The sequence below is a fragment of the Fringilla coelebs genome, assembly GCF_963513975.1.
Source record: "Fringilla coelebs genome assembly, chromosome: 10".
NCBI lineage: Eukaryota > Metazoa > Chordata > Aves > Passeriformes > Fringillidae > Fringilla > Fringilla coelebs.
In genome coordinates this window covers 12,142,290-12,165,268 of record NC_140036.1, presented here as the reverse complement: position 1 = coordinate 12,165,268, position 22,979 = coordinate 12,142,290, and the positions used below count along the sequence as shown (strand labels likewise).

Below are 22,979 nucleotides of genomic sequence, written 5' to 3'. Positions count from 1 at the left end.
ACTTTTGAAACAGCAGACTATGTAGAGCATATTTTTCTGCATTAATTTCTTGCATTGGTGTAAAGACATGGATTTTGAGAGCTGGATGAATATGACAATAGCAGAACATAATTTAAAATTGATAAATGAGAAGAACAAACCGTGGTAACATAATGCCCCCTATGGTTTGTAAGGCAGTATGTACAACAGCTTTAAGGGCAAAGCTTTCCTACATACCTTCTCTTAGCAGAATCAGAATTATATGTTATGCTCCTCAGCTAGAGAGGGAAAAACCTCCTGGTTAGATTTTATTAATAAATCGGTCAGATACTGTTAATTTAGATGCTTTAAATCTCCTCCTCCTTTTTGGAGAGGGAAAGCACTTGGGATCAGAAGTGATGTGGAGGCAGCTGAGCTCTGCCCTGGCTCGGCAGCCGGCTCGGGGTGGGGAATGGCCCCGGGGAGGCGGCGCGGAGGGAGCGCTCTGTAACGGAGGGAGCGGCCGCTGGATGGCAACATCCTCCCGCACATGGAGCGGGACAGACAGCGCCGGGGATAGTGCCGGGCACCGGGACAGTGCGGGGCACGGGCACCGGGGATAGCGCTGGGCACCGGGATATGCAGGGAACGGGTACCGGGGGTTGTGCTGGGCACCGGGGATAGTGCTGGGCACCGGGGATAGCGCTGGGTACCGGGATATGCGGGGCACGGGCACCGGGGATAGCGCTGGGCACCGGGATATGCAGGGCACGGGCACCGGGGATAGCGCTGGGTACCGGGGATAGCGCTGGGCACCGGGACAGTGCCGGGCACCGGGACAATGCCGGGCACCGGGACAGTGCCGAGCACCGGGACAATGCCGGGCACCGGGGATAGCGCTGGGTACCGGGACAGTGCCGGGCACGGGCACGGGCACGGCACAGGGCTCTCCTCCGCCGCGGGCTGTGTGCGGATGGAGTGCCCGCTGGGGAATTGCCTTGCTGCAGGGTTTCCTTTCCCCCTATCCTGGGGTCCTTCAGGAAGCCCTTCCCGCAGGTTTGCGGAGTGGGGATCACCCCAGCAGTAATGCCGGAGATGATGTGTAAATAATGACAGGACGCTTTGCTGATTAATTCGTGCTCGGCTTTTACCCTGCTAGCCCGTGTGCCATTGGAAGGCAAGGCTTGCCTCTTGTGCCCCCGGTCCCTTTTCGGTGCCAGTGAGGGCAGGAGCAGAGCCCCAGAGCCAGCAGAGGAGCAAACCTGCCCGTCCAAGCCCTGTGCGGTGAGGGCAGTGCCCATCTGGGCTGCCCTGTCCTGGAGTGAACCAAAACCTAAACTGGATTCAATGAATTATGCCCACCTTTGAGCTGTGGATTGGGAAAAACCCTAGGGCTGGTTCTCTTTCAGTTCCCACAGAGCTTAAAAATTCACTTTTAAGGCTTCCCAGTGAAAAAAGAAACGGCTGATCCCTGTATGGTGGAGAGCTTGGGTTCTGCAGGCGTCTATCAGCGCACACATAAAGTGAGAGAAAATCCCTGAGGGTTGTTGCAGGTCTCCAAGGAGTCCTGGAGCAAATGTGTTCGAGTGAAACGTTTGAGCAAGTTGGTTTTGTGTCATGTGATGGAGGAGATGTCTCCCAGGCCCACAAGATTGAAGATTGTTTGAAGATTGAGTCTTGGATCATTTTGTGTTTCAAGACTTAATAACCTTAATTATGCATTTCTATTTCAGTAATTACTGAAAAAGTCGTGGTTATCATATATTTATGTCTTTGCAACCTGGGGGCTGGGAGGGACAAAGTGGGAGTCACTCACTGGCAATAACTGTGGCACGTTGTCAGAACATAATGAAAATTACTTTGGTCTTCTGCTTTTAAAATGGACACCTGCTAGTGAACTGTAGGCAGACTGATTAAACAGTAAATACAATTAGAACTCTGGAAAGCCCCAGAAATTTCATTTTGCTGTCAGTTTATGATCATATGATGATAATAATAATAATAATATATAATAATATAATATAGTAATTATTATGATAATAATCCTCTTGCTACCTTCCAGGTGCTGCCAAGTCCATACATGGAGCAGGGAATGCCTCTTGCTTACTCCTTCTGCAAGAGTCATTTATGTGTTGGACTGGGACTGAAAATACATTTCACAGCTAAAATTGCCACGGCTAAGGTTCTATAAGTGGTTATTTGTTATTTCAGCTGCTGGTCCATGGGCATATATACAGTTAAAGTTTAAAATCCATGAAAAGACATATTCACAGGGTTTGTGAAAAATGAGACAGTTTTCCTTCCCTTAATGACAGGGATCTCAAATGAGTTGTGTTGTCAATGGGAGAGCAAGAGGTTATATAGTTTTCCATAATCTATAAAGCTTCTTCAGAATCATGTCATTAGCTTTCCTGTGGTAGAGCACAGCAGAGCTAATAATGCAATTATGGTTCATGTAGTTAAACTATGCTACTGATATTTTTTTTTTCCCAGGAGGCCTTCATTTCTGGCAATTCTAATCATCTTCATTGTACAGCTGTATAGATTCCATGTTTCACTCTGAGGGAAATAAAATTGCAAATAAATACCATCTTTCCTAATGTCTCTGTAAATGCCAGATATAGTAACCATTAACCAAATGTTGGAGTCCATAAAATGTAATGTTAAAATGTAATGTATAGTTCTGTGTGCATATATATATATATATATATATATATATATATATATATACATATATATATATATATGGCACACTCACATACTAGTCACCAGAACAAACTATTATGCTGGAATAAACAAGAGTAAAATTTCTTCCAGTATTTCATTATTCTCATTTCTTGCTGCTATAATTAATACATTTTCTGGTTTTGACATGCCAAGTCTCTCCCTGGCTTTCTCCTGTATTCAAACTGTAAGTATCAGAGTAAAAAGTATAATTGCTACATAAAAATGGTGTGTGTGTGTTTAGCAGGAGGGGGATTCTTTTGAACAAATCTGGAACTTGGAGGTCTGTATCTGGTTCTGTATTACCTGATACTCAGGAAGTATGGGAGCTGGCAAGGACAGGCTAATTAAGATGTTATTTAGTCTATTATTAAGCATTAATTTAGTACTTCTATTAATGAAAAATTACTTTAAAAATCTATCTGTGCCAGTCCCCACTGCAGCAAAAATATCAATCCTGAGATGTTGACACTGTAATTAAAAAACATAAAATATGAAATAAGGATATTCCCCGCTTCTGTGGTCTCAGTCTTCCATGATTCAGATTCTTCTGAGAAGACAGAATTTTAGAGCAATGAATCTCTGAAAGCACTGCCCTGTTTTCTTGTGTGGAGGGGAAAGTTTCTCTAAACTTCTGTATTTTTCTGAGTAAACTGCCAAACACCTTACAAAGCCTTTCAAAAAGATGCATAATAAAGTGATGATAAGGCATGTTAATAATTCTGCTGACAATCATCCTTCTTTAACATGCCTGGGACATAAACAGTAGGAAATAAACACAGACAATAATTGCTATTAGGTGCCTGAAGAAAAAACAAAGATATGAGAGGGACATGCTAATTAGGCTTCCTTGATGGACCACATGGTGATGAAAAGGAGATGAAAATAAAAATAAAGCAAACAAAGCTGAAGTATTTAGACAGCCTTGCAAGAAGCTGTTGTCTATGACAATGAACTGTCCATGGTTGTAAAGTCCTTAGAGACGATATCTGAGACAGTATCTGTCATTTTCCTGCATACATCAGAGGCAGGGGAGCACCAGGGTGTCACTTTGGCATCTCGTGGGAGATACAGCAGAACTGATCAATCCTGAGGGAGCTGAGATGGGCAGGCAGCAGGACCAACTTCCTGCCAGAGCATCTTGTTATGGGAATAGAGCAGCTCCTGCCATTCCCCTCTCAGTGAGTGCTGGAGGGGACAGGAACTGTGCAGCCATGGCAGGCGTGCTAGGGAAGGACACGTGGCTTTTCCACTACAGCACACACTTCTAAGCTGTTCACCTATTTCTACAAACTCTGTTCTTGGGAGCTGTCTTTCTGTTACACAGGAACTGTTTTGGCTTCTGTACTTCTGTAAAACATTGAAAATATTCAACCTGGGAGTTTGAAACCAAAGTGCTGTCAAGACATGCTAATTAGAAAAATTGTGCACATACAACCTCCTAGTGTTCACTTTTGCTCTCATTTGTTTTACAGATGGTGCTGGGTCAAAGAAGCAGCCTGTCTTTGCAGGACAAGCAGTTCTGAAGTTCTGAGCATCTCTACATTTTCATGTATGCACAAGTTCCTCCTTAGCTTTCTTTGCTTAGCTAATCACACTGGTGATTTGCTAACATCTTCCTTTTCTCTTTTACAGGTATAACAGGCAATCTGCAAAGTGATTTGCAGGAATCAAAAGTACAAATTTATTGCTTCTGGGATCAAGAACAAATGGAAAAACTTGTGGTTTTGTTTTTTGTTTCTTTTTCTTTTTTTTTTTAATTTTGCCAGTAATTGACCTGTGATACAAGAAAGGAGCAATATAAAACAAACCTGGAAAAAAGAATCAGGTTTCCAGATCTGTTTTAAGCAGCCTAATGCATGAACATGCCTATAAAAATGAGTGATTGGACCAGTAGTAAAGTGGCTGCTTGGTGCCCACTAAATGGTCTTGGAAAACTGAGGCACAAAACTCTTACTGTGCAGCTTGGTGTCCCAGATAAGTTCCTAGGATTTTATTTGACCCAGTTGGGATGCAACTGTTATTGTATGATTTTTCTGGAAAATTCACAGTAGATAAGGATTGTAGTAAATTCCATGTGTTTCCCCTATTGGTTATCAATAGGAAATAATATGAAAAATAAAATCACCTGAATCCTGCAAGGATTACTTAGTGGGCCACTGCCGCCCCTTCAGTAGGGAGAATGTCTTAAATGCAGTAAATGCAAAACCAAAACATTTTCAGATTAAAAAGAAAACACTAATAGTTGTGCTGTGCTATTGGGTAGAATTTCAAAACATTGATACCAAATGTAGAAAACAAATTGGTTGAGGCTCTTAGTTCCTTTTGTTATTTTTTTAGGGGATGAAAAGCTTTATCAGAACTAAGCTCATCTAAAACTTATTATTCTTTCAGTATGCTAATTAATAGAGCAGGATCATGGATTTGTTAATTAAAATAAGATACCTCAGGGAAACTGAAATTAATTTTGCTGTCCTAATAGAGTTACCATTATGCCATTAAATCTTATGGATGTCTTATCTACTTCTCTTTTTCCCTTCTTCAAAAAGTAAAAAAAAAGTTGTTTTATTTAGTTTGAATTTAGAATCAGAATATTGAATGGTGTTTTTCTGAAAATGTGGAGAAGATCAATGAATAATCTTGGAATAGGTGGCATTTCCAAGAAGCTTAGAACGTGTCTGCATGTGAGTGTCAGGACCGATCCCCTCCCGTGCTGATCCCCTCAGTGAGCTCAGAGCTGCTGAGCTTTGGGTCATCACCAGGTCTGAGCTGCTCTGTGTAAGCTGTGAGCACTCCCCCAGCAGCCTGCTGGAGTCACCTGGCCATGTTGGCTTACGTTTTCCAGGGATGGAACGAGCAAAAGGAGCCACTGTCAGGCTGCTAACAATCAATCTGTGCTGTGCCTTGGGTGGAATGTCTGTGCTGGAGGGAAGGTGGCACCTGGCAGCAGGTGCTGTGCAGGGCTGGCTGTGTGCACGCTGGGATCCAGCTCACAGAGGGTCTTTCAGGGCAGTCTCCTGCTCAGCCTCACTGGCTGTGCTTGGGAGCAGTTTTGGCTCAGCCCTGGGCTGTGCAGGCTGATCCCTGCTGGTGGAGCTCCTCCAGGAGCACACCAGCAGCTGCCAGTGGAGTTTGGCTGCAGAGCCACCTGAGAGGCAAAGCCCAGAGCCCCTGAGCACGGGGAGTCCTGGGGTCTCCTCTTGGGGCAGGTTTGCTGCTGCTGTGCTGTGCTCCTGGTGCAGCTTGGGCTGGCCAGACCTCACCTGGAACTGCCTTGGCAGGAGCTCACACTGGCAGTGGGTGCCAACCTCAATTTCAAGGTTTTTTACTTTTTTACATTTTTTTACAGAAGGAAAAGCACCTGACATATCCTCAGTGTTTTCTGATACTCTGGTGTTTCACTGCTCTTGCTTCCAATTTAGATGTTTCAGAGAAGAGAGAGGGAGAAGGAGGGGTAAGTGTGAGAGAAGTTTTTCTTCTATAGCAAAGCACAATTCTTCTAATTTTGCTTGATGAATTTTCAAGGCCAGCAAAAAAGTTCTCCATCATCACCAAGAGTGTTAATTGCAATTTTTGTCCCAGACTTCTGTCATTCAGTGTACAAGATGACAGAAATAATCTTACTAATATGCCAATGTATTCAGAGCACTTTATCCCATTTTATCATAGGCTTAAATATGTAAAATTTAATCAGAGAAAAGCACTAAATCTAATTGTTAGGGACTGCTGAGCAGTTTGGTTAGTCCTGTGAAAGCTTCTGACAGAATGTCTGCTGTTTGCTTTCAGGCTGTAAAGTGTTCAGAGGCATTGGCTGCATTGAGGACAGGCAGGATGCAGTTCTGTCACTGTTCAGTTCTTGTTTAGTCAGCAGACAGAATTTGAGATGTTTTGTGAATTTCAGTTGAACGCAGCAGCTGGTTTCAGGCAAAAGTAAAAATAATAACAGGTGGAATTAATTTCAGCTTCTCAAATTAATGACAGTTTGCTAAAGTAAGCAGAAAAGTATCCTAAAATGTCTTTGTTTCCAATGTACAGTCAAATCAAGTAAACAGTGGACCTCCCCTGTGCTCTTGCCACAGAGAAAGTTATTCTTTCTCACACTCAAACCCAGTTAATATTAAAGGATATTTATCTGGAGCAGAATAGATAGATTCATCTTTAGGATAGATGTGTTCATTATTTAGAACAAAATCACTTAGAAGTGAAAGACCAGTTTGGAAGTTTCTTCATGACCAGTGGTGAGTGTTGGTTCAGATTCTGGAGCAAGGCATATTCAGGTCTTTTATGCTGCTCCTTCCTGGCTTTATTTTTTGCTTATATCACATTCTGCTTACATAAGTCTTGATGGCTGCACTGCTTCTGGTTTTTATTCTAAAACCTCCTTAATGTGATTAAAATTGAAACACTTGGGTCTGGGCATAAATTCAGTGTTTTGGACTAATTTCTTCGTGCAGCTGTTTCAGACCTGGTAGGACACCAGGACATGCATGAGCTTAGTGGCAGGGCCCACAGCCCCTCAAAGGCTGTATTTTCATAACAACAAGATTTTAGAGGTAAACTTTAAAACTCAGTGCAACAGAAATATACTTCCAAAAAAAAAAAAACCCCTTGACAAAACCGAAAACCAGAGACCCCCGTTTCCCTAAAACTCCCCAAAGAGACAAACCCCATGCCAAAGCCTTCTCTTTCTCCTGTGCCAAGATTTGGTATGGAAGCTGCTTTGTGAATTTCCAGTGGATTGTTGTATTTTGCTTCTGGGGTAGCATTAACACCCCTGCTATGCATTCAGTACCATGTGCCATCTCTAACCACAAGCACTCAAAAGCCTTCCTCCCTTGCACAAAGTCACTCTGAGATCGCTATTCTGATCCCATTTCTGCCAGCCGACTTGAACGCAAAACAGAGATGGGGTTGCTGGAGAGCTGTTGTTTTACAGATTGCGTTTTGCTGTGAATTGCTGCACGACAGACAGACACCTTGTGCAGCAGGAGGCGGCTCCGCAGCGGCGCCGGGCGCTGCCTGCGGAATTCCAGCGGCTTTGCAGACGTCCTTGCAGGGGAGGAGCTCCTGGAGGCACCCGCTGGAGCAAGATGCCTCACAAACAAAGTTCAAGGTGAGAATCCTATTAGGTGCTGGCTGATTTAAGAAATTGTTTGGGTTTTTTTCTCCTCTCCAGTGCAGAAAGCAATACTTGGTGAAATAATCTAATTTGGGGCTTGTAATGGCACAGGGTCACAGTCTGAGAGTTATGGTCACTCTCAGCATTTCTCCCTGTGCTAAAGGGAAGACAAAAAAAGGAAAGAAAAAAGGCTATAATATTTCCTATTTAAAAAATGGCAATAACAATGCATTTGAATGCTGGTCACAGTTGATATTTGAGGAAGGGAAATCTAGAATGAGTGATGACCCCTCTCAGCGGCAGGGAAGCTCAGGCTGTGCCTGATGATGCTCAGGTGCCTTTCCTGGTTCTGTGTGCTGCTCTCAGCCTGTCCTGGTGCTGTGTGCTGCTCAGGTGCCTGTCCTGCTGCTGTGTGCTGCTCTCAGCCTGTCCTAGTGCCTGTGTGCTGCTCTCAGCCTGTCCTGGTGCTGTGTGCTGCTCTGTCCTGGTGCTGTGTGCTGCTCTCAGCCTGTCCTGGTGCTGTGTGCTGCTCTGTCTGTCCTGGTGCTGTGTGCTGCTCTCAGCCTGTCCTGCATGGCACAGGGCATCCCCAGGGCTCAGGAAGGGCAGGTGGGCAGGGACTGACCTCCCTTGCCTGAACTTATGGAGATTGTGGGGACAAGGGGAGAGGAAATTTCTTCTTACCTGGAGGAGTCCATAGTGGTACAGTGTACTCCTGCTGAGTACAGGGACAAACAGCAGGTTCACAGAGCAGTTTTCTGAACAGCAGGGAGCAGGATGAGAAATCAAACAGCTTTTCCTAATACTTTGAAATTTGTTACTGTCTCCTGGTTTTCTCTTGTGAAGGTGTTTTTTGTGAAACCATTGCCATATTCCACCTGTGGTGCCCGTAGAAAATGGAAGAGGGATTAGGCTCCAGAGAAATGACACCTATGCTGACACATTTTTGCTCTCTTGGTCCACCTGGTTGGCTGTTACTACATGCTTTCTGGAGGAAAATCTGTGTTCTGTTTCTGTGCTGAGGACAAGGATGTCTTGGTCCATGGGTATGGTTCCTCCAGGCTGCAGTAATTTATGTGATAAGCATTAACTGCAGTGGTGCTGGTACCTCAGCTAAGCAGGGATGGATCACTGGCCCTTTGTGGAACTGGTACTTATAGAAAAGATGTCATTTTTCTTTAAGGAAGAAAGGAAGGTCTTAGATGTATAAACTCCTCCAGCCAAGCACTGCTTGCCCTGATCTGGATAGGCTCGTTGATTTTGATGGATCCATGCTAACTTGTGCCTTCTAAGGATTTGCCCATCAATTTTTATCAGCTTTACAGCATGGGATGGAGCAAGAATAGTTTAGAGGTAGTAGGAATATATGTCTGTAGACTCAATTTCTTCTTTTTTTCCTTTTTTAAATAGCTGTGAATGTGTTTCAGATGGCCAGCACATTCATGCAGAGGAAGGCAGTGTACTCTAATTTACTACTCTGACTGCTAGAGTCAGTGTAGGCAGTGACTTGGCTCCCCTGGGCCTTCTTCAAGGAGCAGAGGCAGCCAGTTTGGTGTCTTGGTGAAATTCTCCTTTGGGTGCTGTTGCTCTGCTTCCTGAAGGCCCTAAAATATGGTTAGAAGTAGCAGTACATGATTCTTTAAATGCTTGTCCTCATTTCTCGAGTGTTCCTCCTGTGCATATCTAAAGGGCACCAAAGAATGGCTGTCTTTGTGCCTGAATAAATATGATTAAGTCTCCTGATGTCTTAGTGAGAATGCTTTTAATCATGGCAGCAGCATATTTGGACCAATATATGAGTATTTATTTTAAAAAAAGCACACCAAAAATTCAGATTAAATTATTAAATATGTGGTTTTACTTGTAAGGACTTATGCCAGTGCAAGATTATTGTTTGCAAATCCTTCAGAAATCTACTGATATAATCTAAATTTATTGTTTTGGAATAAAACAGGAGGAATAGGGTAAAAGGGGACATTGTAAAAGATGTGACTACTTGTGGAAAAAAAATGAAAAAAACCCACAAAATGTACTTAAAATGAAGTTGTATTTCTTTCTGTTACCAATTTACTGCACTTTTGCAAATAATGTAAAAAAAAATAGTTCTTTGGGGCAGAACTATTTCAGAGAAATGTTTATTTCATGAGCAGCAGGAAAATAAAACCTGGTTCCTGCAGGGAGGGGAGGCTGCCCATGCTGCCAGGGCAGCTCTTGGACAGACCCTGTGCAGGGCAGCAGCTCCCAGTGCAGCACAGGCTGTGGCTGAATCCTCCTCTGGGTCAGCAAATGAATCACTTGGACTTCTCAAAAAATGCTTCTTAAACTTCTTCTTTCAGGATATATATATTTTTTTAATGCATTTTGTCTGTTTGAGGCACTTTTCTTAATGTATTAGGATTAGGATTAGAATTACTGGGACATTTTTTGCCCTGTAATTTTCTGGGAGTTAAAATAAGTCTATTAATTTTTAGAGATAAAGGAGTGCCAACTCATTTGAGTTCTTATCTATAATTTTAAAAGATAGGTTTATGATATTTACCCAGAGCTTTCCCTGTACTTTTTCTTGTTTTGTTAGGCTTTGTGTCTGCCCTGTGGATTAGAGCCTCTGCTCCAAAGAAGCCCATCCTTGACAGGGAGAAAGGAAGCTAAAACTTTTGGTCATTCGTACTTTTTATTTCCAGTTATGTCAAACTTCCTCCTAATCCAGAAGGATTTGTTCAGGTCCCATTTTTCAGTCACCAGAATGTTTGTCTCTGTCTCTTTTCTGGCTGTTCCCAGGTTGAGCACGGCAGGTCTGGCTCCTGGGCTGGGCTGTGCTTGCCGCTGCACCCAGGGAGTTCTCAAACAGGCAATGATAAACTCCTGGGAAATTTCATGTAGCCAAATCCATGAGTAGATCTGAGGCTCTTGCATGTGCTACTGTAGTCTGTAAAAATCAGCTTCCATATAATCTGGTTTTTTTTGGGATGGGTTTTCTGTATTCTTCCTTCAGAGGATCTTCGATGGCATCTTCCTGAGCTGAAAACTCTGGGATTTAATCTGCTCAGCCATACTTCAGACAGATCCAAACCAGTGCAACTTGCAGAAGCAAAGAGGACAGAAAATGGTCCCCAGCACCTCCCTCTGCTCTGCTGGGCTCTGTGCATAGGCTCTGCCATTCTTGCAGCTGAATCACAGCTGCCTGCAGATCACAGCTGCCCGATATTTCCACAGCAACTTGGGCACTCAAGGCAGGAGTATGAGCTGGTAAGTCAACATTACTCTCCCTTCTTCTCATCTTTTCCTCCCAGTGCATTGGGGATAGTTATATATGTCACAATTTCGGACAGTGCTTGTCTAGGACAAACAGTGACAGATTGTTTCAGTTCTCCAAATCCAGTTCAAACACCTCTCAGGGATCAGCAGAGCCCTGTGGGGATGTGGTGGGGGAACGAATGTACAGGATGATTTTATGGGACTGGATGTAGGCATGACATGTCCCTTGGGGAGCATCCTCTGGCTGGTGTTACATGGATGGAATCCAGTGAGAAATCCTAGACAGCTTTTCCTGCTTTGTGCACGGAAGATATTGACTGGGGTCAGCTGTAGGCAAGTCATGGAATCATAGAGGTGGATCACCTTTAAGATGATCTAGTTCCAAACCCCCTGACTGGGACAGGCACAGCTTTCCCTAGACCAGGGGGCTCAGAGCTCCATCCAGCCTGGCTTTGAACACTTCCAGGCATGAGCTATCCATAACTTCATTAGCTCTGTCTTTACCAGATAGCCTGAAGAAGTGGAGACACAAACACGGAACTGAACCACAGAACCCTTGTACTCTCAGAATAACCACAGACATTACAGAGCAGGATTTAGTTCTGAGGCGCTCCCTGAGGCAGTGGGCACGCTGCAGCCGTGTCTCTGTGCTGGCTGATCGCTTTTCCCTCTCTCCCAGCAGGGCTGGGTGCCGGCTCCGGCGGGCTCCCCCCGCGCTGCGCAGCGCTCTGCCGGCTGATCGCCAGGACACAGACACCCTCTGAAGTCCTGGGCATGCTGTGCGCCTCTTTCTGTTTGCTGCAACAAGAAAAGCCTTTTCTTTTAACCCGGCTTCCTTTGAAGAAGTAACTCAGGAAGCTCCATGGCCTCTCAAGGTAAGTGCATCTGTAGTCTGTATTTTTAGATGGTGTTTACAGAAAACTACAGTCTTGTGCGTTTCCAGCAATCAGCCCTCTGATGAAATGAGTGTTTCGGGATAAAACCACATCAGTCAAAGCACAGTTGTTTTGTCTTCCTTTAATTTTTCAGCATCCACCATCCAGGAGGCTCCTAAGGAGACTAAAATCTACAGTAGGATGTTATTTGAATAAAATACATTATAAAATGTTCGCCTCTGCACTCAGTCAGAAAATTTAGTGTTGGTGTCTTGGTGTTTAAACCTGTCGATACAGAATGCCTGGCAAGGGTGTGTACTGAGCCAAGGGTACCATCATTTTTGCACACTTCTTCCCGATTTCACTTTGAAAATACCACATCTGCAAATGCTTTTCACATTCAAAACTGGCCAGAGACCTGATAACCCCATATGAAGAATAATAACTGAAGAAGAACTGAATTTAATTAGATTACTCCTCTCTGGGTGTGTCTGTCACGTACTGACTTCAGCAGTAGTCATTTGAGTACTGAGAGCAGTGGGCAAACATGCAGCATTTGATCTAAGCAGCCTTCACAATTCATTTTCTCCAGGTTTTCAGATGCTTCAATTAAGCAGAAGGATACAAATCTCTTTTTCTCTCGAGAGCAACTCCGTGGAGGTCATTCTGTAGGCACGTGCAGAGGCATGTGTTGGCCCAGGGAGTTTCAGCAATGTCTGTCTAGGCTTGCCAAGTGTTTATCCCTCTTTCTTGCCCTCAAAACCCTCAAGACATTCTGCATTAGAGCATTAAAGGTACACAGGAGCAGGCAGGTTTTGCAGCATTGTTTTACTCTTGCAATATAGGGATTTTTTTAAAATTTTGTTTAGCTTTAGCCATATAAAAGAAATGTGGTATCGCATATTTTTGATGTATATCAACTAGGAGAAATGGTTACATAGTAATGGTGTGGAATATGGTTTTTAGTATGAAGAAACTGACAATTCACCTCTTTCAGAAATATGCAACTTTACAAATTATGTTTGTACAGAATACTCACTGTATCATACAGTAACTTTTAAGGTTCTGCATACTAGTAATGAAATGGGAATCATACACAAAAATAGACAAAGTGTCAGACTAGCTCAAATTGTCATTAATATTTAATGTATTTACTGTTTGTTTTTTGTATAGCTTAAAATTTGACAGGTAGAACTGCAATTTGTTGTCTTTTTTCCCTCTTTATTATTCAAGAATAACACTGACACTGGGCTACTTCGTGGCATTTCATGTAACAACAAGAGTTACGGCAGTAACAGAACCCTGTGAGGTAAAATGATGCAGAAGAGGATATAAAATATTTATTACCCAGTTATACATTTTTAAAAGCCAGCAACAAATTCAAAGGGGTTACTTCTTCCTGTGGTCTCAGACTATGAAAGAAAGCAGTGGCTGCAAAGACAAATTAAGATCAAAATACGATTGAATGATGAATCTTTCCAAGTGAGTTCAAATAATGCTAAAAGATCTCATTTAAACCCACAATAGCAAAAATAGAGATTCAGACTTAGAGCCAAAATTTCTTCTGGATCTCAAACTCCATTTTGTCTTAAGTATTGTCACACATGTGATAAAAATGATCACTTTGGGGACAGCTTTCCTGCCAGATCACAGGGGCTCAGCTCAATACAAGGAATTGCAATTTAGATGGGGAGAGCTTCAGTTTGCTCCTCCTGGTTCCTGCAGAAGGCCGAGGAACAATGCCCCTGGAAAAACCAGCAGGAGCTTTTTGGCAATCCAGTGGTTAAGGTGGTCACTGTGCTGTGGGAGACGGTGCCTCTGGAGCAGAGTGGATTTACAGGTGCCTGTGGCAGTAAATGCTGGAATTAAACCTTCACAGCACTGGCCAAGGTCACCATCCCTGTGCCCTAAATGACTTCTTGTGGTAGCAAACCAGAAAACACAGCATAATGGTATCTGATCCATTCATTAAGATAATAATGAATAATACACTATAAGAGGCTGTGTAGACTTTGATATCAGGGTTGTAATATGCAGCTTGGGGAATCTGAGATCCCTGCAAAGGTTATCTCTAATTAAGAGAAATTATGGGTGCCCTCAGGATGCTGGAAAGCATCTTGCTGGGAGATGCAGCTCAGGGCACACAGGGCAGCTGACAGGGAGCAGGGCTGGGCAGCCTGTGCTGAGGGGCTTCTGGCCACCCTGTGTGTGAGCCCAGGCCAGCTCTGCCTTGCCACACAGGCTGTGTGCTCACCAGCTGTCAGAGCAGACCAGGTGCCCTCCAAAACCTCATCTCCTGATTTACCTGCATCTGCAGTGATTCCTCTTTGCAGTGATTCCCCTTTGCATATCCCAGGGCAGCTTTATAGTCTGTGTGGGACATTCAGGAGATTCCTTCTGGGTCCTGACCTGGAGTACAGTCACATGCAGAATGATGTTATTGTTCCAGCTTTGACCCAAGAAGCTAGCTGCTCCTTGGTCCTGATATTTCTGGGGTTTTTCTCTCTTTTTTTTCCTGCAGAATCTCAGGGGCAAACCAAACTAATCTTTAAGGATTACCTCCCTGGTTCTTCTGACATTCCTCAGAACATGCCTGTTGAACCAACAAGTCTCTGGAAGCAAACATCACACGCTCGTAATTTGCCACCTGGTCTGGAGTACCTGAACCAGGTCCTGAACCTTTCTGAATGTTAGAATTGTTATGTTTTCCTTTCATGTTGCTTTGGAGGATAAGGTTGTTTGGGTTTTTCCTCTTGGGGGCGGGGTAGGTTGAGATGGAGAGGCTCTTTTGTTGTTTGATATTACTATGAGATAAGGAACATAGGAGAAAGAAGCTTGCCATTCATTTTATAGAAATTAGATGAGCATAAGTCTGAGTGGCTGCAAACTTGCATTAACTCTGTGTGAGGAAGATAATGATAATGCCTGAGAGAGGAAAATGCTTGAAAATGGAGGCAGAGAAGTAGATCATAGGTGGGGAAGAAAAATGAATGCTTAAGTCTTCTCCATCCTACTGCTAAACATGTGGCTGTCCCTTTTGCTCTGTGAGACCTCCCAGCTCCTGGAGCTCAGAGCAGTGATGCTCTGCAGCTCTGCTCCACTCTTACATGCTGAGTAAGGTGTCACATGCCCTGCCTGGCATGGGCAAGGATAGAATCAGCCCCCAGCATAGTCAGATCGTGATTCTGATATGCCTCTGCTGTGTTTGCATTTTGGTGATGCTGGGAAATGTTTGCTTCACTCAAGATGTGTATTTTAGGCACACATTTCTGCTAGTTTTGCATAGAAGCAGAAATTGAATGCATTTTGTATTTGGAGCTAAGTTACCTAGATAGCTAATGAAATGTGGAAACCCTTCTGAAGCAGTCTTTCATGTGAAGTGATGACTTTCATTTCAAGATGCCTGAGCACAAAATGATGTGTGTTGTCAATTACACAGGCATTTGCTAACAGACCGTGGAAGCTGCATTTTTTAGTCTGAAAGTGATTGTGCTAGTCAGTACTTGGCAGGTTACATATTCAGGCTCCTGTATGAACACGAATTACACCTCAGAGTTACCCAGACAGTGCAGGCAAGCAAATACCATCACTCCATTTTGTAGAAGCTTTGCATCTGACATTGAGACAAAAGAGCAGGTCACTCTCAGAGCTACAGCTGGAACTGGAGACCTCATTCATGCCTGTTCTTGGCCTGTGCTGCAGCCCTTGCTAAGGATTCTCAGCTTTCTCTGCAGTCTGAAAAGTGGGAATGTTTGCAGTGCTGCTGGCTGGCATGTTCCCACAGCTGGAGTTTCCATGTGCTGCAGAACCCTTTGGAGAGTGATGCTGAAGCCACACTGGCCCTGTGGCTAATGAGAGGGGCTCCTTCAGGACAGATGGAGCATAAAGGAGGTCCCACCTGCAGGGAGAGGGCTGCCTGCAGAATGCATGTGGGATTCACAGCTGCAGGGGTAATCCCTTTGGATTTATCCTCATGGACTAAGAGATTTTCACAGAATTAAATGCTTGAATGAAGATGTTTCTAGCAGAACTTGGAAATTATTTATGCTACTGGGAAGATTTCTAAAAGAGTGGATGTCATTCTGGTGCTGTGAGCATGGGGGAAAAGAGGGTCCAAACTCTTGGAAACAGGCACAGAGAGGTGCTACTGGAAGTGCAGAGGGAACAGAGAACCTTCTTTAAACCAAGACTCCATCTGTTTTATCTGTAGACTAAAAACAACAGTATTGGTGAGGGAACCATACTTAGTGCCTAGGAGAGTAAACAAACTGTGGGAAAGAGACATATTTAATTTATAGAATTTCGTTACTACAAGAAAGGTTATATAGAGAGTGGTTGTGAATAAATACAGAATAACAAATAGAAATTACATTCTCCAGCAGGATTGGGCAAGATAACTGGATAGATTTGAAAAAGCTGAATGTATTTCTCAATAAGACCATGACATGTTTGACTCTGAGACAAGGATTCAAATTTAGTCAGTCTCAGAGAGATCCCTGCAGTCTTGTTCTAAATAGCAACCCAAGGATTGGATCAGAGGAAAGGAAAATGTGTGTCCTGTAGGTAAAGGCCAGTCAGCAATATTTCACTCTGCAGATCCACACCCAGAGTACAGGTGAAGGAATGATTCTGTTCAGCTATTTGAGGTGCACCAGAGAAGGGCAAAAAACTGCTTCTGCCTCAGCAAGCACATCAGCTTTCTAAGATTATCACTCTTGAATAACTTCCTACACCTCAGTTACCTAAACCTCATTACTGTCTTCCAGATTACAGCCATAGCTCAAAGAGTAGCTCAGTGACCATAACAAAAATCAAATGAACTTTTTCCCAGAGCAGGAATAGACAGGTGAAACCTTGGAGAAGAATTTTCTGAGTATTTCAACTGCATGTTGTGCCATCACTCAGGTTTAACTACTTTTGTAAAAACCTTCTTTGTTTAGACTTGGTTAGACTGATCAGATGTAAATTTGATGCCCACAGAACTGAATACTGAAAATGGAGGCAGGAAAATGAATACTGAAAATTAGCTGTGTATAAGGAATTTTAACATATCTGAGCTCAAGGGGACCAGAGCCTTGTTAAGCCAAAGGGCTTTGAGTGCTTTCAAATGCAAGTGCAGAATTCCCTCAATCCACAAGTGCCCCAATAAAAATGCATCAGAATTACTGCCCTGCAGAAACCAGTGAAAGGCAAAACAAGGATAACAATTGGTACTGCTGTGTTGTCTCAACATTGTTTATACATTGTGCACAGTAAACCAATTGACCAAAATCACTCAACGCTTTTAACAATTCAGGGTCATTAATTTTCTTTCCCCTGTGAAAGCTGACATGGGAAAAAGAAATCCATGTTAAAATAAATACTAAAATATTAAAATAGCACTACCATCTTTAACTTTTTTGTTCTCTTTCCATTAGCAGAGCCCTTCCCATGAGCTCCAAGAGCTCTCTCATGAGACCCAAACAACAAACAGCAAAGATTCGTGGGAGAATATTTTACGTCGAAATATTTTTATTATTTCAATTACTGGCACACACATTTCCGAGATTAACGTAAGGGATAAAGAAGTTCCTCCTTTTACCAGCTTCTCTTTGCAGCCTGAACTAGCTGCAGGAGCTGACTAGAAGTGACAAATGTCTGCAACAGTTTGAGTATGTACCAGGCAAGATTTATCAATTTTAAAATATCCAGGCTCTGGAGAGCTGTGCCATGCTGGTCTCAGAAGGTCACTGTGTGCTCTGTGTCTGCAGCTGTGAGTAATGGCAAAACCTGTGCCAAGCATTTGCTCATCAGGAATTTAGAGAAAAATTACTGAAAAGAGATTGGCAAAACCTAAAATTGTCACATAAAACAGGCATAAAAAGTCACATAAAACTGAAAGGTAGGCTGGAATTAAGTCTTGCTGGTTTTATAATGCTAACAGCTGTTCTCCAAGAAAGAATAATGTTGGAGGGACGACAAGGACAGCAAAGATAGGTATCGTGGCAAGCAGTTTTTCTCCTGCATTTGTAACCAGCTCGTAAGGGAAGACATTTTCAGCCAGCTGAGTGTTTCACTGTTGTTTTGCTCATTCTGGTACTCTGGCATGACCATTTGCCAGGTTCAGGGTGCAGGGCTCGAGTTCCTGAGATCAGGGCGTTGAAGCTGGCGTGTGCCATCGTTGGCATCCCCTGCCTGCCCTGCTGGGCTGCTCCAGCAAGCTCCTTTGGGATGTGGCCACCGCATATTTTGAGCTTGGGCCCTGACTCATTCACTCCTGCACTGTAAGGAGCTTCCCCTCTGACAAAGAGTGCAACAGGAGCAAGAGTGGATTCTGCTTTCTGTTGCTGTTTGCCTTATTCCCCCAATGAAGATTATTTTTCTTCAAATGTTTGGGTGAATTACATGGCCACAGCATTTGATGTCACATTCCTCAGCCATGATTTCAGAGAGAAGTCCAAAGTGTGACTTGAGATATCCTTCAGACACCCAACCTATGTAAGGAAAGAAGTCTTAATTGCAGAGAGGTGAGCAGTAAAATAGACACATGACCACTGGCAGCCCCAGACCTATCCAAGACTCACCATCTTGTTTATTTTTTTTAAGCAGCTGGACCAGATAATTATTCATCAGCAAGTGGAGCTTCTGGAAGGTATGGTGCAATCCTTGTCCCCCTTTAGCAGTGCTGGTACACGGGTGTCCCCAGAAGCCATCCAGGTCTTGTCCCCAGCTCACTGAGGTCACTGTGAACCCTCCTGCTGCCCTGTGCCAGGCTGTTTTGCAGTGATAGGGTGGGAAATGCTAACTTTATTGTTTGCCTGTTCTGCAGCATGCCACTGTGAGGTGAGTAGTCTCTACAACAGTCCAAAATTCTCTCCTTTAGACACTTCCCTCTCAGTTATTAAAGCTTAACCACTTTCCAATCCATGGAAACATTTATCTAACAATAAGTAACATAATATGAGAAACAAAACAAAGAGTGAAACGAAGGTCAGAAAACATAAAATGAAGCAAAAGATTTTTGAATTATTTAGTTTATCAGAATTTCAAAGTAATGAACAAGTATTAAATACTGTAAAATTTTACTAGCAGTAAAATACTGTAGCATGTATTTCTCCCATTCAGAATGGTTTTGGCCTGATTCTCAAATAACCTGCTGGGTGAAAGCTTTGTCACTGAGGTGGGGTAGTCTCAGGATGTTACTTTTCACAGATGATAAAGCCAGAAAAAGCCCAAAACAAAAACTCAAGATCTGAGTTCTCTGTTGTGATACGTTCTTTAGTGTACAGTAAATCAAAGTCTGAATTAATTCCTTCAAATTACAGACCTGGCACTATTCTTTCCCTGTATATTTTCTTTGTGTTGCTGCTTCCAAACAATTTAAAAAAAACTCTTTGTCATAGACTTCTAGAATAAATGCTCATATATATATACACACGCTAACATTATACTAAAGTAATAACCAAGCTTATATTAACATTCTCCTTGTTTTGCTTTATTAGCCATACTCGGCACAGAGACCTGCAGCAAATACGAGATAAAGAACGCCTTGGGACAAAGAGTTTACTTTGCAGAGGAGGAGAACGGCTGCTTCGACCGCAAGCTGTGCTCGCCCCTCCGGTCCTTCACCATCAGCATCGCGGATAACGCCGGCCGCGAGGTGATCCGCGTCCTCCGGCCCCTGCGCTGCACCAGCTGCTGCTGCCCCTGCTTCCTGCAGCAGGTGAGGCATCCCCAACTCCCTTTGGCCAGCATCTCGCTGGGCAGCTCCTCCGGGGGGCAGGGAGCAATTTAGGGATTCACATCCCCCCGGGACTGCAGGGAGCAATTCAGGAGTTCACATCCCCCTGGGACTGCAGGGAGCAATTCAGGGATTCACATTCCCCTGGGACTGCAGGGAGCAATTCAGGAATTCACATCCCCCCGGGACTGCAGGGAGCAATTCAGGGATTCACATTCCCCTGGGACTGCAGGGAGGCTTTTGGGTGGACACAACTCGATGAATGAGTTCTGTTCCCAGTGTGCCTCCTGCCTTCCATGGGACCTGCCTGTGCCTCCTCCCTTCCCTGGGACCTGTCTCTGCTTCCTCCCTTCCCTGGGACCCAGCTGTGCCTCCTCCCTTCCGTGGTACCCGGCTTTGCTGACATCCCCCCCAAAGCTTTGGTCTGGTGATGTCTCTCCAGTCAGGGACACCCCAGGATGCTGCTTGCACTGACACGGGCAGAGACCACCCGCTGAACTCCAGGAGGGCGAAGGATGGAAACTCTGTGAAGGCCACTGGGGTCTGTGGGTGGGACCTGGAGCAGATCTCTGAGGAGGCTGAGCCTTCACTCCATGGATCTGCCTCTTTAGGGCCACATCACATATCTCTGGGAAATGGCAGGATATGGCAGTAAGCTGCTTGGAGTCAAAAACGCAGATCCCATAGAACATCAGGTCTTTCCTCTGTAGTTTTTGACTCTTCTTTATTCAGAGACCTTTCTTGTGTTATGAAAATGTTTAGGTGAATGTTTCATGAAAATGAAATGAGGTTAGCTCGTCCCCTTACCTTCTTAGCACTTATCCTTGTCAGGATTTTTAAGGAAAATGTCCTTTGGTAGTACAGCTACTTAAAATAAGTTTGTAGGATACTGCCTGAATACAATAATTTTTTTTCTCAGTTTATAGCTTTTATAAAGTCTTTGAATGTATGTAAGGTGTTGGTTTCTGGTGCAGCTTTTGAGTTTCATATTGTCCACTGTATTTAACAACACTGTTAGACAGTTCTGCAATATCCAGTTCTGTGTTTCTTAAAATGATATGTTACTATATCCAGTAGATAAATATCTTGTCATTATATGAACAATACCCTATCATGGAAAAGATATTAATATAAAATCAGCTAAAACATTTTTTGTTTTCTGTTTGCTAGTTAGAAGTTCAGTCCCCACCAGGTACAATAGCTGGGTACGTTGTACAGAACTGGGACCCTTTTCTGCCAAAGTTCACTATACAGAATGAAAGTAAAGAAGATGTGCTAAAAATAATTGGCCCATGTGCAACCTGTGGCTGTTTTGAAGATGTTGACTTTGAGGTATGTTTTGTGCAAGTATTAACAATTTTAAAGTTTTACTACTTTGAATGAATTTCTCAGGTGAGAGGGAGAATGGGAGATACTTGAAGTAACCCTGAACAGAGTTTTCTGATGTGAACAAAGTACTTTGCTTTAGTTAAGAATCATAAAGGAATTTTTGGGTTTATCAACTTACCAACTCTTTAGCCAAATTAGAAGACTCCAGTGGGTATTGTCTGAAATTTCAGTGTACTGTAAGAAACATGCAGGTGGCTGCATAATTGAGAACATGCCCGTCCCTCGAGAGGACAGTGGTCCACAGCAGTGGGGCTAGGAGAATATAAAAAAGAGGAGAGAGTTAAAAAACCCACAACTCTGTGAAAGAAAGGCAAAACTGGCATAAACTTTTGAGATTGCTTTCTCCCATTTTTGTCCGCTCTAAAGATGCTGATGTTTCCAAACTTGAGGCCCTTTCTTGCGTGCCACTCGTGGAGGGAAATTTGACACTAATAGAACATCGCAGCAATAAGAATAAAAGGAGAACCTGACAACTATAGCATACTCAGCATGTCAGGACACAGTCATTAATTCTGTGGAGATGTCATCAGTGTGCACTTGATTTGCTTACCTTTATGTCTGTTCCTGTTTTTCCTTTGTGCAGGTAAAAGCTCTCAATGAGATGACGACGATCGGCAAAATTTCCAAGTATTGGTCTGGATTTGTCAACAACGTTTTCACCAACACCGCCAACTTTGGGATCCAGGTGCCTGTGGATCTGGACGTGAGGATCAAGGCAGTCCTGATTGGTGCTTGTTTCCTCATTGTAAGTGTGCAAGGTGGACAGGCAGACCTACAGAGATGTGCAGACTGGGGCCAAAGGGGCTCTTGCTGTCGGCTGAGAACTAGAAAAATTCAAATGCATTGGAAAACCAAATCCATAAGAGTACATAAAAGATAAATTAACTAAAGCATTTTAACTTTTATGTCTGCTGTTTTTTAATGTTCTTAAATTTTTGTTTATTAAACTGTTAAATAGTATTACACATGCAGTTCAATATTTTGTATGGCAGAATCAAATCTCAAATTACATATTAAACCTACCAAACTCCCCCAAACCCCTTATTGTGTTTGAACGCAAGTATGAACCAAAAAAAAAAAAATTACATTGTTTCTAGTGGTAATTTCAAGCCAATTCAACAATTCTGTTGAGTGTTGTATGTAAGACCTTCAGGTCACAAGAAAATTCCTACAAAAATTCTCTTGTGAAAATAACCATAAGAACTATATGACATACTCAGTGCTAGGGGAAAGATGAAGTTAAGATGCATGTTTTCTAGAATTAGAAATTGATACTTGCTGTGTAGCTCTTTTGCCAGCATAATTGTGTTAATATGAAATGGTTTCAAAATCATCTGTGATACTTACATCAGAGACTACAAACCAAAATTATAATACTATTTAAATTATTCACTGAAAAGTGTTTGCTTTAAAATTCCAACAGCAATTCAGGAATTTTGCTTATATTAGGATAGAAATGACAGTTAAGATTTTTGGATTGCTCCCTCCAAGACTGTTTCTCAGTGGCAGTGATAGAAAGTGATTGACTAATATAAATACTTTATATAACAAAAGCCTGCAAGTAAGACTTTTGATAGTAATTTTTGCATTTTTGTGCCTTCTATATCTAATGCACAGTTTGTTTATTTGTAGGACTTAATGTTCTTTGAAAACTCTTTGGATGGATTATAACAAGATGACAGAAACAATGAAATATGCAGAATGTGTTTCAGTAGGTAAAAATGAACATAAATTGATCTTCTTGCTTTGAAGGCTTACACATTTCTAATTCTTTTTCATTTTCTTCCAGAAATCGCTTGAGCTTTGGACATGATTTTGAACTGCAAAAATCCTTGTTCCTTATAGGAAAAGACAGGAGCTAATGATGATGTTTATTAAAATGTCTCATGTAAATAATAATTTCCCACTTATATTTTTTATGTGTTATAGCTAAACACAT

At 42.9% G+C, this 22,979-nt stretch overlaps 1 protein-coding gene across 1 annotated transcript; it reads left to right on the top strand.

Annotated features, from left to right (window-relative positions):
* Positions 1 to 799: 799 nt before the first annotated feature.
* On the top strand, positions 800 to 22,711 carry LOC311157532 (phospholipid scramblase family member 5-like; the record flags this gene model as incomplete). Its single annotated transcript, XM_084212270.1, has 8 exons — positions 800 to 925; positions 7,651 to 7,795; positions 14,453 to 14,601; positions 18,520 to 18,562; positions 19,413 to 19,633; positions 20,822 to 20,983; positions 21,624 to 21,785; positions 22,673 to 22,711. The coding sequence occupies 8 exons, from the start codon at positions 800 to 802 to the stop codon at positions 22,709 to 22,711; spliced, it is 1,047 nt and encodes a 348-aa protein (XP_084068396.1).
* Positions 22,712 to 22,979: the final 268 nt, after the last annotated feature.